General features: G+C 40.8%; 1 protein-coding gene across 1 annotated transcript; it reads right to left on the bottom strand.

The window, feature by feature from the left end:
* Positions 1 to 2,466: 2,466 nt before the first annotated feature.
* On the bottom strand, positions 2,467 to 15,151 carry chkb (choline kinase beta). The gene is made up of 11 exons (XM_056281427.1): positions 14,599 to 15,151; positions 13,315 to 13,423; positions 13,031 to 13,144; positions 12,372 to 12,505; positions 12,096 to 12,200; positions 10,144 to 10,202; positions 7,790 to 7,877; positions 7,485 to 7,593; positions 5,535 to 5,641; positions 4,769 to 4,850; positions 2,467 to 4,322 (listed from the first exon to the last, which is right to left on the bottom strand). Exons 1-11 carry the CDS (start codon positions 14,904 to 14,906, stop codon positions 4,266 to 4,268), a joined length of 1,272 nt encoding a protein of 423 aa, XP_056137402.1. The 5' UTR covers positions 14,907 to 15,151; the 3' UTR covers positions 2,467 to 4,265.
* Positions 15,152 to 15,241: the final 90 nt, after the last annotated feature.

Raw genomic sequence — 15,241 nt, 5'->3', positions numbered from 1 at the left:
TGTTATATTTTAAACGGGGAGTCTTTTTTGTTCATTGTGTTTGTTTTCTGTTTGAAGTTGTATGTTCATTGCTGTTATGTTGATACTGTATGTGTATTTTTTGCAATTAAAAAAGAAAAAAAAGGGTGTGGTGTAAGTCTCCGAGTCTTTCCAAAATTCATGTTGTATTGGATTTTGGAAAGACTTGGAGAGTTGTGTGTTTAGCAAAACTTTGCATGCGATTAGTATTGAAGGTAAAATATTGTCACTTATTTTCAATATAAAGATAAAAATATATGTACCACGGTAAACCTTTTTATTTTGCTAGGTACATTTCATATCCACTACGCCACAATACTTAAATCAAGACCTTTATTCAAATTATTTTTGATATTAAATATTAATTTGACTCTGAATTTCGTAACAAACAAAGAAGGTATGTCAATGAACATTTATTTAGAAATGTTTAATTGAAGTCTGCCACCAACTTATTTTTTCTCCCTTAGTTATTTACTTATAGACTTTTAATATCCTTCCTCTTTGTTGGAATTATGTTTATGTATAAAATTTTATTCAATTATTGTTTGTTTTATGTATATACTTTTAATTATTGTTTATGTATATACTTTTATTTAATTATTTTGTTTTATGTATATACTTTCATTTAATTGTTTATGTATACTTTCATTTAATTAGTTTGTTTTATGTATATACTTTCATTTAATTATGTATACTTTCATTTAATTATTTTGTTTTATGTATATACTTTCATTTAATTGTTTATGTATACTTTCATTTAATTAGTTTGTTTTATGTATATACTTTCATTTAATTATGTATACTTTCATTTAATTAGTTTGTTTTATGTATATACTTTCATTTAATTATCATGTATATGCTTTCATTTGTTTGTTTTATGTATATACTTTCATTTATGTATACTTTTACTTGTTTTATGTATATACTTTTAATTTTTGCTTTATGTACACTACCGTTCAAAAGTTTGGGATCACCCAAACAATTTTGTGTTTTCCATGAAAAGTCACACTTATTCACCACCATATGTTGTGAAATGAATAGAAAATAGAGTCAAGACATTGACAAGGTTAGAAATAATGATTTGTATTTGAAATAAGATTTTTTTTACATCAAACTGTGCTTTCGTCAAAGAATCCTCCATTTGCAGCAATTACAGCATTGCAGACCTTTGGCATTCTAGCTGTTAATTTGTTGAGGTAATCTGGAGAAATTGCACCCCACGCTTCCAGAAGCAGCTCCCACAAGTTGGATTGGTTGGATGGGCACTTCTTTGAGCAGATTGAGTTTCTGGAGCATCACATTTGTGGGGTCAATTAAACGCTCAAAATGGCCAGAAAAAGAGAACTTTCATCTGAAACTCGACAGTCTATTCTTGTTCTTAGAAATGAAGGCTATTCCATGCGAGAAATTGCTAAGAAATTGAAGATTTCCTACACCGGTGTGTACTACTCCCTTCAGAGGACAGCACAAACAGGCTCTAACAGGTACTATTTAATGAAGATGCCAGTTGGGGACCTGTGAGGCGTCTGTTTCTCAAACTAGAGACTCTAATGTACTTATCTTCTTGCTCAGTTGTGCAACGCGGCCTCCCACTTCTTTTTCTACTCTGGTTAGAGCCTGTTTGTGCTGTCCTCTGAAGGGAGTAGTACACACCGGTGTAGGAAATCTTCAATTTCTTAGCAATTTCTCGCATGGAATAGCCTTCATTTCTAAGAACAAGAATAGACTGTCGAGTTTCAGATGAAAGTTCTCTTTTTCTGGCCATTTTGAGCGTTTAATTGACCCCACAAATGTGATGCTCCAGAAACTCAATCTGCTCAAAGAAGTGCCCATCCAACCAATCCAACTTGTGGGAGCTGCTTCTGGAAGCGTGGGGTGCAATTTCTCCAGATTACCTCAACAAATTAACAGCTAGAATGCCAAAGGTCTGCAATGCTGTAATTGCTGCAAATGGAGGATTCTTTGACGAAAGCAAAGTTTGATGTAAAAAAAATCTTATTTCAAATACAAATCATTATTTCTAACCTTGTCAATGTCTTGACTCTATTTTCTATTCATTTCACAACATATGGTGGTGAATAAGTGTGACTTTTCATGGAAAACACAAAATTGTTTGGGTGATCCCAAACTTTTGAACGGTAGTGTATATACTTTTATTTAATTATTATTGTTTGTTTTATGAATGACTGACTACTGTATGTTTATGTTTTCAGCAATTTTTTTTTTTAAAAAGCCACACAAATAAAAAAAAAAACAGTATGGTGTAACTTAAAACTCACCTCTGAATCAAATGCAAGTGTCAGATCACAAACTTGTTCAAAGGAGTTGAATCAAGTGCAACTGGACTTGGTATATATTGCCAGTTGCAACTGATTCGACTCCTTTGGATAACCATGATCTGTGGATGAATGAGAACATTCACAGACATCACAAACTTGTAGTTTCCAGCTCTTCTACTTTGATAAAATGAAAGGTTTTTGGATCATTCACAAAGCAGGTGTGTTTATTAGTTGATATAGACTCGACTTCTAATGGTCTACGTCGTACAGCAGAGAAACAACACAGTACGGAGCCTGGTTAAAACCATTTGAACAAAATGTTGTGTAGCAGGAGTTGGTAGTGCAGTAAAATGTTCAAAACAAGGTTAACATGTATTCATGAGACACGGTTCACTTTTTACATTGCTGAAATTAAAGTTAATATTCTCTTGTCTTCTCGTTAGTAAATTGATGCCGCTAAGTTTACAACTAGGCTATGAAGAGAGACATCAGCAGTGATTCAAGCTACCAAAACATATCGTCTAAATAAATAAACACACTAAGGGGAATACGCCAACCTCAAACGAAAAGCATCTAGAAAATACGATGACTGCCGTGAGGAAAGAATACTATCATGTTTTCCTGATGTGCCGTGCAGAAACTGCAATATGATTTACACGCAGGACATACCTATGTCATACTCGCAAGTACAGACTTGGGCCTCTTGGTTCTTACAGTTATGGTACTTGGTAAAAAAAGAAAAAGGAAAAAAAGGCTCTGAACTCGTGAAAAATACATGTGAATAAAATGACAGACTGAAACAGATGGAAAAAAAAAAACACTTCCCGACTAAAAATACGTGACAAAAGGTAAAGTGAAGATTCTGTGTGGGAAAAAAACAAACTTCAGATGCACGCCTTCATAAGTGTTCTAACACTCAGATTTACAGTTTGTGTTGTGTGGGGCTCAGCGATTCTGCGTATCTGGGTATATACAATATACCCAACCTCCCCTCGGGAGTGAATAAAGTATTCTGATTCTGATTACAGCCCTTATACCAGATTTGGTAAATTACAGGGGGCATTTAACTTGACGCAAAATCTAATTGTGCCTTTGAGCAAGGGGGGGAGAGAGATCATTTGGCATGAGGCTTTAGTGAGATGGAGGTAACACATTATGAAAGTACATTTGCAGCTAGTAAACAGTTATGATATGGTTGTATGAGACATCTTAGTACATATTACTGTTACAGGTAACCATTCACTACAATCAAGGAGCCCAACAATGAGCCTCGGAACAGGAAAATGAGGTAGCAACCTAAACCTGAGGCTTTTCCACACCCACTTTCCCCATAACCAACGAGATGATTCTCTTACTCATGGCTTTAAGAAAAATAAAGTCTGCATCTTAGATTCTAAACAAACCAAAGTTATGACTATTACAGTATGATTTTAGTTAGGAAGAAGCAACAGCTCAAAGTCACGCTGCACTGGAAATGTGTTACTGACAACATAACATGTGCACAGCAGATGCCGGACAAAGTCCAGAAGCACAGCAACATATTTTGGACCTTTGAGTCAAAAGTGAACTGAAGAAAAGTGGCAACTTGGGAAAAAGGAGTGGCGTACTGTTTAGTAAATGATTGGATATCAGTGGGTGGCATCTCCTCAGATGCACAAGAACTTTTTTTTCACAAAATGCAATGAATTAAAATGCCTTTGTACCACCTTTGAACTCGTGCAATATGTTAAAATGAGTACATTTCATTCACCGTGGCTTGTAAAAATCAAGACCACCGTATAATGTTGGACAACATTATAATGCGCCTTCATACGACACGGTTTAGACTGACAGCTGTAAGCCTTACTAAGTTTCCTTATTGTGCACGTCGGCTGTGAAGCAAAGAAATACGAAACATAAATTCTACTGGATGGACGAAAAGTTTTTTTTTTTTTTAAGATTGACATTCTGACAAACAAGAGGTGGAATTTAAGAGAAACGCTTCTTTTGCTTGAAGTAGGCATCAAATCGACACTGGGCGTAGTCCTGTGGAAAAAATAATTAGAAACCTGTTAAACAAGATCACTGGGAGTGATGAAGAAGAACAGGATGAGGAACGAGTATATTAGATGGACCGCTCAGGTTTATGGAGGAGGTTTATGGATGTGGTGAGGGAGGGCATGCAGTTGGCTGGTGTGACAGAGGAAGATGCAGAGGACAGGAAGAAATGGAAACGGATGATCCGCTGTGGTGGCCCCTAACGGGAGCAGCCAAAAGTAGTAGCAGTAGTAGTAGTAGTAGTAGTTAAGCAAGATACATGGATAAGAGTTACGTTAAAAGTAAAGCAGATAAACACTGGTTTTTTACTATTGCAATATACTGGTGTTGGTACTGTAACAGAAATATGGTTTCTACAGAACGCTGTTGGTTTCATGCCGGCAAAGACCTCATGCTGTTTGTACAATGATCCTTAACCAAGGATTTCCTCTTACCATGTATCCAAACTCAATCTTGGATAGCTTGGCTTGAATGATGGACCACAGGCCCCACAGGAAGTGCGAGGCTAACGCATACCTACAGATCCAAAGAGACACCATGTTTTCGCCCAGCAGGAGACAGTCAAATGCCCCTTTTCCACTGCACGGCACTGGCTCAACTCGACTCTACTCACTTTACTTTTCGGATTTTGTTTCGCTGGTTATTTGTGAGAGTGTTGACTAGTTCTTTTTTTTTTTTTTAATATTTGATTTATATCTAAATAAATATACATATATTTATATTAATTTAAATTGTATTAATTTTATTTTATTTATCTATTTATAGTGGTATTTTCATGTCACCTTTTAGTATCAGCTCAGCCCACTTGGAATGTCGACGGAGGTGGTACCAAAAAAAGTACCTGGTACCAGGTACCATCACTAACTTTTACCCAATGGAAAACCAAAAAAAGCAAGTAGAGTTGAGTCGAGCCGGTACCATGCGGTGGAAAAGGTGCATTTTAAAGTGCATTGAGACTAAGACAACCTCGTCACTTCAACAGTGCCGTCCCTGGAGCCAACTTAAATGAATGTTCAATCATTTCTGATTCCCATTCTGAATAAATGCAGTCATACAATGTTTTTCCCCCAATTCCAGTTTTGTTAAGCGGCAAATTTGTTCAGTGCACCTTCGTACATAAGTTGTGTTTACATTAGCGAGTTTGCACTGTCAATAAACCATGGGTCTAAACACCACCAGTACAACACCACCTCCTCCTACCTGTTGGCTTCGATCAACATTTCCTCCTCCATCTGTGTTTGGTCCTCGTGCACGGCACTCGCGCCGCCTCGTCTCTGTTCCTCCAGATAACTACGTATGAATTGAAGCTGCAACACAGGGCAAAGGATACACAACAGTTGTGGACTTAACATGATGGCCCGTTTTGACATTTTTACAGAATCTGCTGCAACACTTTGTGCTGTTGCTTAGTTTGGCATAGTCTCATATATATATAGCAGTAAGGAATGGTGCCGTTACTGGTCACTGCCCTGGTTATCTGTTTAAAAGGGCAGGTTGAACAAGTTTTGAGTCATTTGTGCCACGTTGTCAAATGATGTTAAAGTGCAAAGGCATCAATTTATCATAGTCCAATTATATGATTTGATATTTGATGACAGAGTTCTGGACCAAGCAATCTGTTCCCTCTCTGATTTCATGAACAATTAAGGGTGCCCATAAATACACTATTCAACAAACACTGTTTTGTATCACAACCACACAGATCAATGTCCAGAGCCGTCAGCATACGCTGACATGGAAATGTTATTTTTTATTATACATTTTCTTTATTTCTTTTACTATAGTCGTTTATCTGTCTCCCCAGATAAGAAGCGCTATAAACACTCAATTTATTATTATTACTATCAAAGTTTAACAAATTATACCAGTACTAATAAACAACAACAACCACCACCACCACTGTTAAACAGACAATTTTAAAGACTTACCCCTCAACATGTGGAAGTATTGCTAGTTCTCAACAAAATATTAGACTTGTTTTTGTGTTTACTGTTGTGATTTTACACAGCTTTTGTTTTATCTAGACTCATATGCAACCCATACAGATAGTCTTTATTATTTCATAAAACGCAAATGGGGGAAATTAATTATCAGCAATGGGCCAGATAGGAAATCGACAAAAGTCTAGGTAATTGTTTTTTTTTGTTGTTGCTTGCACCTTAACTTTTCCACATGCCAATCTACACGTCATCTGCTTGCAAAGTTAATCACCCCCCCCCATAAAAAAAAGATAAAGGGCAATGACTTTCTTAGTTCAACTTCTCAACTAAAGACATCCCAAGGACCAACATTTCACTGATCTTCAATGATTATTAGGAGTCGTAAATGGTTTGGATCAAGACTCAAAAGATGCAAATAATGTTTTGTCTTGTCAATTTATATCAAACCCGCGGCCGGAAATCATTTATGATACTGTCTGTCCATTGCAGACACATTAGTATAATGCTAGAGAATGAGAATCAAGTCCAAGGTGTGGTTAAGATTGATGCTACCAATAAATGATATTTTAAAAGAAAATGATTGTTATCTAAATTTAATCTCTGGGGGAATGTAACACATGTGGTGGGTCAAGACATTTTGTAAAGATCCACCCCCGGGTGGAGAGGTACTCCACCACCTGTAAGAGTCAACAACTGCAATGGTGGAATACATTACCCCTTCCATGTTACTTTTGGTAGTGCAAGCACTACCAAAAGTACATCCTGTGATGCTCGACCGAGCTGGAGACAACTGTGGCGTTCAAACCACAACTCTGTATTCTTGCACCTAAAAAAAACAATCTTGCTCGTCTGCAGCTACATAAAAAATGTAGTAGCTCAGAAATGTGTTGCCTGTTTTGGCTGCTTACATTGTCCAACAGTTGATTTTTAAATTAAATGTAAATGTTCCTTTGACTTTTATTGATTGGAAAGCCACCATTTGTAATCAAATGTGCCTGAATTACTTGTATTCACCAGGTGGCGCCGTAGGGAGCGGCACCACCACAGCGACATACTTTATATAAACTATAGATAAACATAGGCATGTGGAAACACATTCAAATGCACAGACATTTGCAAAATAAGGTTGAGTAATACTACTTCCTCTCAGTTTGGAGTTACCTCCTGTACTAAGGCAGGCACTCTGCTTGGCTGGAGTATTTACACTTACCTGCTGCTCTCTGGTCGGGTAGTTCTCTGGTGTGGCTTTGTAGAAGGGCCACTTGTTATGGGTATAATCATACATCCATTCACAGAAGTGGTTTCCAAAATCAAATCCCCTGAGCGAAAGAACACAACACACCTTTTACTATCGATAAAAGGGCTGAAGCACCGCATGTCACTACTTGCATCATCTTCTTTGAGATTTTTTTTTCAGGATTTTTTCAGAACTATTTATATGGCACAAAGCCAGTTGACTTATTTACAAAGCAAAGCCCTTCAGACCACCTCTGTAATTATAAGCTTGTAATTTACCTGTAGTTGTAACTGCTGTACTCAAAGTCTATCAGCATGAGTCTATCTGCTGAGGTGGGGTCCCTGTCCTCCAGCACCAGAATGTTACCTGCAGGGACAAAACAAAAAGCGAGAAAACAGGGAGTGAGAATATGTTCAGGTGGGTTTAGTCACATACTATCAAACTACTTGGCTTACAAATACCTCAGACAGAACTAACGTTTTTCACTGGTGAATCTCAATTCCCTTTAATACTCAACTCTTATTCGCTTTTGTCTTTGTAGCAATTCATTCTTATATGACCATTTTGTGGTCACAAGGATACTGTGTGGGCAGTGAAGCCCTGACCATTACAGTCCTTAGCGCTGCATTTTCGGTGATACGGGGCTGGCTGCACCGGTTGCATGCAAGTCCTTCTTTAGCCGTCAGCCAGAATTTACACAATTCTTACTAAATACTTCCAAGAACTTAGTTGTTGCTAAATTCTCATGTTGTTGGGAATTAACTAATGGAGAATTGTAATGTGTCATCAGAACAAGCAATATCACCAATACACCTATTTTTTTTTTTATTTTCCCTCCAATTGTATCCAGCCAATTACCCCACTCTTCCGAGCCGTCCCGGTCTCTGCTCCACCCCCTCTGCTGATCTGGGGAGGGCTGCAGACCACCACATGCCGCCTCTGATACACGTGGAGTTGCCAGCTGCTTCTTTTCACCTGACAGCGAGGAGTTTCACCAGGGGGACGTAGCGTATGGGAGGATCACGCTATTCCCCACAGTTCCCCCTCCCCCCGAACATGTGCCCTGACAAACCAGAGGAGGCGCTAGTGCAGCGACCAGGACACATACCCACATCCGGCTTCCCACCCACAGACATGACCAATTGTGTCTGTATGGACGCCCGACCAAGCCAGAGGTAACACGGGGATTTGAACCGCTGATCCCCGTGTTGGTAGGGAACGGACTAGACCACTACACTACCCGGACACCCAATACACCTAATTTAAACAACAGCCAACTTAACAGTGGCCAGCTTAGATCACTTCAAACTATTATTTGAAAACAGAAAACATTTGCCGTCAGCGCATTTTACATGATTGGCCGCAACTCCTTGATTAGATGATGACGTGGATATCTTTGTCCAACATCAGCTTATGAAGTACATGTTATAATTTCATTTAGCAGAGGCTTTTATCCAAAGCGACATACATCTGAGAGTTAATACAACACAAGCAAGGATCCAGGCAGGAGACGACAACACAAGTAAGTGCTAAAAAACTAGGTTCAAGTCCGAAAGGACATAGGTGTCAACAGGCAGTACACATGAGCAATGCATAGCAAGCATAGAAGCGAATGGTTTTTGATTGGATGGCTGCTGTAACGTTTGCCTAGAAATCAAATCATTCCTTACGTTTGAATGATGCAATGCAAATTGGCAAATTGCTACTTTAAAACTTACTAGTCGATACTAAGAACATACTAAGACAAACTCAATAACAAATGCATGAATTAATAGTGCAAACCAGTTTTGTGACTCAAAGCTTGTTCTACGGTACAGCTGCACTTATTCAGAGATACTCTGGGTAAACGTATTAGTCAATGTAAATAAATGTGAATTTAGTCTTCTTATCGTTGTTGGGCCTCTTACTGCTCGTAACTAGAGCCAAAGCAAGCATGGGAGTGAGACTAGTGTTGTGGCTCTGTGTGGATTATAGCTTGTTTCACTGGCTTGTAATGAATCTACTACAATTTATGTAATATTAAACATGGCATACTAAAAACTGTTATAACAACCAGCGTGCAGTGTTTAACAGCCATACTATCTTGTTATATCTTGTCATGGGTGTTGCACAATCTGGCTGGTGTGACAAAGGAAAAACACGATGTCGTCATCTGCCAAAGTTCAGAATTTTTAAAAAATCTTATTGGAGAATGTAGCTGTAACATTCCCATAACTTAGTTTTCAACAGTCTGATTACACTTCACAAAATTACATTTCAGAATATATTGAAAGTATCTTCACAGTTGGACAAAAAAGTACTGCTTGCAGTTGTTTGCTAACTGGTATCAGCCCGATATCTTCGCATCCTTCAGCTGAATACATAGTTAGCTTCCATTTTTGGAAAATTAGGCATTTAAGCAGTTTGAGTCCTTTACCTTTCAGTGCTATTACATCCACTTTAGAGGCTTGCTTTGACTGATAGTATGTTGCGTATGAATATGAGCTCTCCATATAAATAGCTACAACCTACTCTTACGTAACATTCTAGTCTTCTAGGTAATGTGACAGTGAAGTCAGAGGGTACATCCATCAGCTCAGTTTAGAGGTGTTAGGATGAGGTGCGGTTATGACAGGAGAGGAGAGATTCTTACCTTCCTGAACATCATTGTGACAGAACACTACTGGAGAGGGCGTTGAATGCAGGAGTGAACTGGTAGGGGATGTAGGGTAGGAAAGGGGGGGGGCATCAGCAAAGCATTTGGAAATAATTCACTCGTTATTCAGTTTGACCAATTATACCAAAATGAAATAGATTTCCTGCATGTGTGAGAAATACATATTGTGATAATGAGATGACATTTAATAAAAAGTAATGACAATGAGAGGAGTTACCAATGACTCCCTCTGTTCAACTCCACTGAGGGAGAAACAGGACTGGCACCAGGCCTCTCATCCACATGATTTTTTTTGTGTGTGGAATTTTCCACCTTCCCCCCCAATTGTATCCAACCAATTGCCTCACTCTTCGAAGCAGTCCCAGTCACTGCTCCACTCCCTCTGCCGATCCGGGGAGGGCTACGGACTACCACATGCCTCCTCTGAAGCATGTGAAGTCGCCAGCCACTTCTTTTCACCTGACAGTGAGGAGTTTCACCAGGGCGACATAGCGTAGAAGGCTCATGCCATTCCCCACAGTTCCCCCTCCCCCCCGAACAGGTGCCCTGGCCAACCAGAGGAGGCGCTAGTGCAGCGACCAGGACTCATACCCTCATCTGGCTTTCCACCCGCAGACACGGCCAATTGTGTCTGTAGGGCCGCCCGACCAAACAGGAGGTAACAGGGATTCGACCCGGCGATCCCTGTGTTGGTAGGCAACAGAATCGACCGCCACGCTACCCGGACGCCCCGGACGGGATCACTTAACACTCGTTTCATTTATCGTTTGAAATGCATCATTGATGGACACCATCTATGCTGAAACTGCAACATCCCCTTCATGCAGCTCTTTCAGTTCGCTCCAATATTGCCCATTTCAAAACGGCTGCATTGTAATGCAGGCATACATGCAAACATCATTTAAAATGTGACTTAACTGGTGAAAAAAAAACTTAAATATTTTAGAAGGTTTGACAATAACTAGCATAAATCTTGACAGAAAGTGACTGAACTCCTGAATGTGAAAGGCAGAGGCCTCACTTCACTGAAATAAATACTTTGCTGAAAATACAGCAAACTGTAGACCAGTGTTTGTCAACCCAGTCCTCAAGGAACACCTATCCTGCAGATTTTCATTGTAACCCTGCATAGGTAGCCCTGCTTGTCCTTACTCGACCAATCATCTCGTAGCACTTAATTATGCAAGGTGTGCAACATCTGACAAAATTAATTGCTGATTGGTTGAATAACTACAAACAGGTACCTATTCAGGGTTGCAAAGAAAATATGCAGGATAGGGGGTCCTTGAGGACTGGGTTGAGAAATGCTGCTGTAAACAATAAATGTTTGCAAGTGAAACACGTTTGTGGCTCTGATAACTTGGAGTACCTCAAATTGCCAGTGAAAAACCAAATATCTCAGCTGCAATTGCATCATATAGGCCTTGCTATGCTTGTCAAGTAATATATCATTGAGAACCACATTATAAATATCGACAAACACAATCAGCTCTGAACTATTTCTCTGAGAGTTGCCAATGTCAGAACTCTTCAGGGTGGAAAAGTCGGAGGAACTGGTTTTTTTTTTTTTTTTTAAAGTACAGCAAGACTTGCCTTCAAGATATATTTCTCTACCTAAAATTAAATAATAATACTCCTGCCTTGCTTCTGCACTGTGATACCTTGCCATTATACTGCATTACTCCTTTTTCTAGTTACTTACATAATAATCTTGGGACTGTGTTATCAACATGCTGATTTGTGGTGTTCGTACCAACATACTTCATATTGCTCACCTTTTGTCACTCTGATTTGCATATTGACGGGCTGAATGCATGTTTGACTGAATTAACCACCAAACCCTAGCCAAAAACATGTCTCTGAGCCATTCCTTTATCTTTTTACTTTGTAAGAACCTGTGCCAAGCTTTCAGTACTGTCCTTACTCACCGAAGACTCTCCAGCTCTGCAGGCAAATTATACTTCTTCAGCTTGTTGAACTTTTTCACATGAGCTTCTCGCACAAACTTAAGCTTCATCACTTGATCCATGTACCTGAGTGATAACAGCAGACAGTGCTTTGAGAAAACAGTCACTGTTCTTCAGTTGGCAGTGCTGAGGTATGTTGATACACAATGAAGTGTGTTGTTCTGTCAGCGTGAGAGGAAAATGCCGAATGAGGGACAGAGAGCATGCCAGAGAGCGAGAGAGACAGAGCACACTCACTTATCAATGGTCCCAAACAGCCACTTGGGCTCTTTGTTAAAAGGCATCAACATTCCGTGGAAGCGTGCCATCTTGGTTGCAATCTCAGCTGAGATGGATGGGTCTGACAGTTCCTCTGTGCACATACGATTATTCTTGGATAATACGTTAAAATGCAAATAAATTACTCATTTTCAGAAAATGCAGCTGCTACAATATGACCTTGGTCAGCAGCTATGACCGAGGCTTCTTACTTTGTACACAATATTAGACACAACAGACTAAAAGCTATTATCAAGCGCTGTAGCATTGTGTTTAAAAGCAAAGTGATGCATTTCTAAATTGAAAGGTCTAGTTTAAAAACAGATGTTTGTCATGATTTATTGCCATGAGTTTCATATTTGATAATCCTATCTGTAAGGCATCTTATCTGTAAGTTTAGACATTGAGTCATAAAGACATGCCAGAGAGAACATTTGTTCTGTAAGCTGATGTGAAAAAACAAACAAACAAACAAACATTATTTGCATCCAAACTAAGTTAGGGACATTGAAAGTTAAAGCCAATGCTACATGTCACGTTTTCATGTGCAGACAATCCAAATTGTTATTTAACTTAAATGAACAGGTGAGGCAGGAGAGAAAGAGAGTTTATGTATTCAAATGTGCATCTTATCTTACCTGTATATACTGTTCTAACCGTCCCTCTGGAAAGATACCGTATAGCTTTGGCCCCAGACTTCGTTCTGCCAGAATGGCAAACATCACACTCTCCAGCACAAGAGAGTCAACCCCCTGTATCAGAAACACAAAGTACTCTGGTTGATGTTTTTTGCTTCCCATTCACACAAGTACAGAAAAGAATGAGTCGAGTTTATCTGTGCATCTGCACGACATTTAAACCAGACCGAAAAGAGACATTCATACACAAACAGAATCAAAAAGAGCCATCTTGACAGAGGTACCTGTAGAATGGCTCCATAGACTCGGAGGAGCACCTGGCGAGGTTCGTTCTCTACGGTGTGTACATGGTCGGGCAAACTGCACATGTAGAGCAGATTACTCAGTCCACCGCTGCAAAGAGAAATCACCGGTGCTATCACAGATGTGCAAAGGTGGCCTAATCAGCCAACATCGAATCATAAAAGACACGTCAGGGTGTTTTGCTCTAGAGGTCAGCATATTCTTCCTCTGTGCCGTGCTTAACATCCTGCTCAAACTGGCTGAGCAGTTCTTGGATGGGAGCACATGGAATGTCTCCCATCACTTACTGCTGTCCGGCTGCGGAGGAAATATAACAAACGTGTTCTTATTCTGTGATTCTCTTGACCTTGTTAAATGAAATAAATGAATGGACGGACATACATGCATACATTTTTTGCAGCTGGACAGTGCAGAAAATACACAATAAGTATTGTCTAATGGACGAGCCCGGATTGATTGATGGGTTGGCAAATTTAGCTGATGGAATGAAGTTCGTATTGAGTCAAGCAGATTACTGAACAACAGCCTTATTTCCCCACCCGAGACTACTTGAATCGCCGTTTCTTCCTTTAATGTTGTGCTACAGATGAAGACACGACACATCGCGACGTCAGGTCCCCCAGGCCCCCCACCAAGTTGTCCAGGCAGACCCAACACATATGCCCATCAACGACGGATAATGACAGTATGACAGCCGGTGCAACCGTAATGCCTGACAATACTGATCAGAAAGTCGTAATACCAATCAATCAATTAATCAATCAATCAATCAATCAAGTTGCATTTTATATAGCGCGTTTCTAGCTGCAACAGGCACTGCTGACGATACCGATCAGAGAGTGGTAATACCTGACGATATCGATCAGAGTGGTAATACCTGACGATACCGATCAGAGAGTGGTAATACCTGACGATACCGATCACAGAGTGGTAATACCTGACGATATCGATCAGAGTGGCAATATCTGTCGATACCGATCAGAGAGTGGTAATATCTGTCGATACCGATCAGAGAGTGGTAATATCTGTCGATACCGATCAGAGAGTGGTAATACCTGATGATATCGATCAGAGAGTGGTAATACCTGCCGATATCGATCAGAGAGTGGTAATACCTGACGATATCGATCAGAGAGAGGTAATACCTGTCGATACCGATCAGAGAGTGGTAATACCTGTCGATACCGATCAGAGAGTGGTAATACCTGTCGATATCGATCAGAGAGTGGTAATATCTGCCGATATTGATCAGAGAGTGGTAATACCTGACGATACCGATGTGAAAGTCGTCTTCGGTGACGGTCTTCCAGGCGCCGGACAGAAAGTCTCGGCACCAGGCGAACGCGCGACCTTTCGTGTCCCTGTCCACCTCTTCCGTCCGCCCGTCCCGGTAGGACTCCGCCTCCGAGTCGTCATCCCCGTTGCCCTCCAGCGGACTCGGTGCCCTCCAGTTGCTCCGGTCGGCGGCGACAAGGGTGGCCCCCGACCTCTTGCCCACCGGCGAGCCGGTGTCTTCTGTGGCCGACGCGGGGGCGTCTCCGAGAGCCCCCCGCTTTCCCGGGGCCGCCTGCATGAGGAGTTTCCCGGGGAACGGCCACGGGCGTCCGGGTGCGACGAGCCGCTCGGGTGTGCCGGGGATCCGGCGTCTGACGCAGCCCGCTGGGGAAGCTAGCTAGCTAGCCGCGGTAGCCCCGCATAGCAAGATGGCCCGAGTAGCGTGGGAAACTGGCCGACCGCGACCTTTTATCATGCGCGGCTCGAGCCAGCGCACCGGATGCCGCCGCTCTTCCGCGTTGGCGCGAGGAGCCGCCCGCGTTGTCACCGTCTTCCGAGTCGGATTTGCGAAACTGGCGCATTCTGCAGCCAATCACCGTCCACGACGCCGCTCAGGGGAAAGAGTGATTGGTC

Source organism: Lampris incognitus, chromosome 6 (genome assembly GCF_029633865.1).
Source record: "Lampris incognitus isolate fLamInc1 chromosome 6, fLamInc1.hap2, whole genome shotgun sequence".
NCBI classification, from domain to species: Eukaryota; Metazoa; Chordata; class Actinopteri; order Lampriformes; family Lampridae; genus Lampris; species Lampris incognitus.
This window is presented reverse-complemented; position numbering and strand designations above follow the sequence as displayed.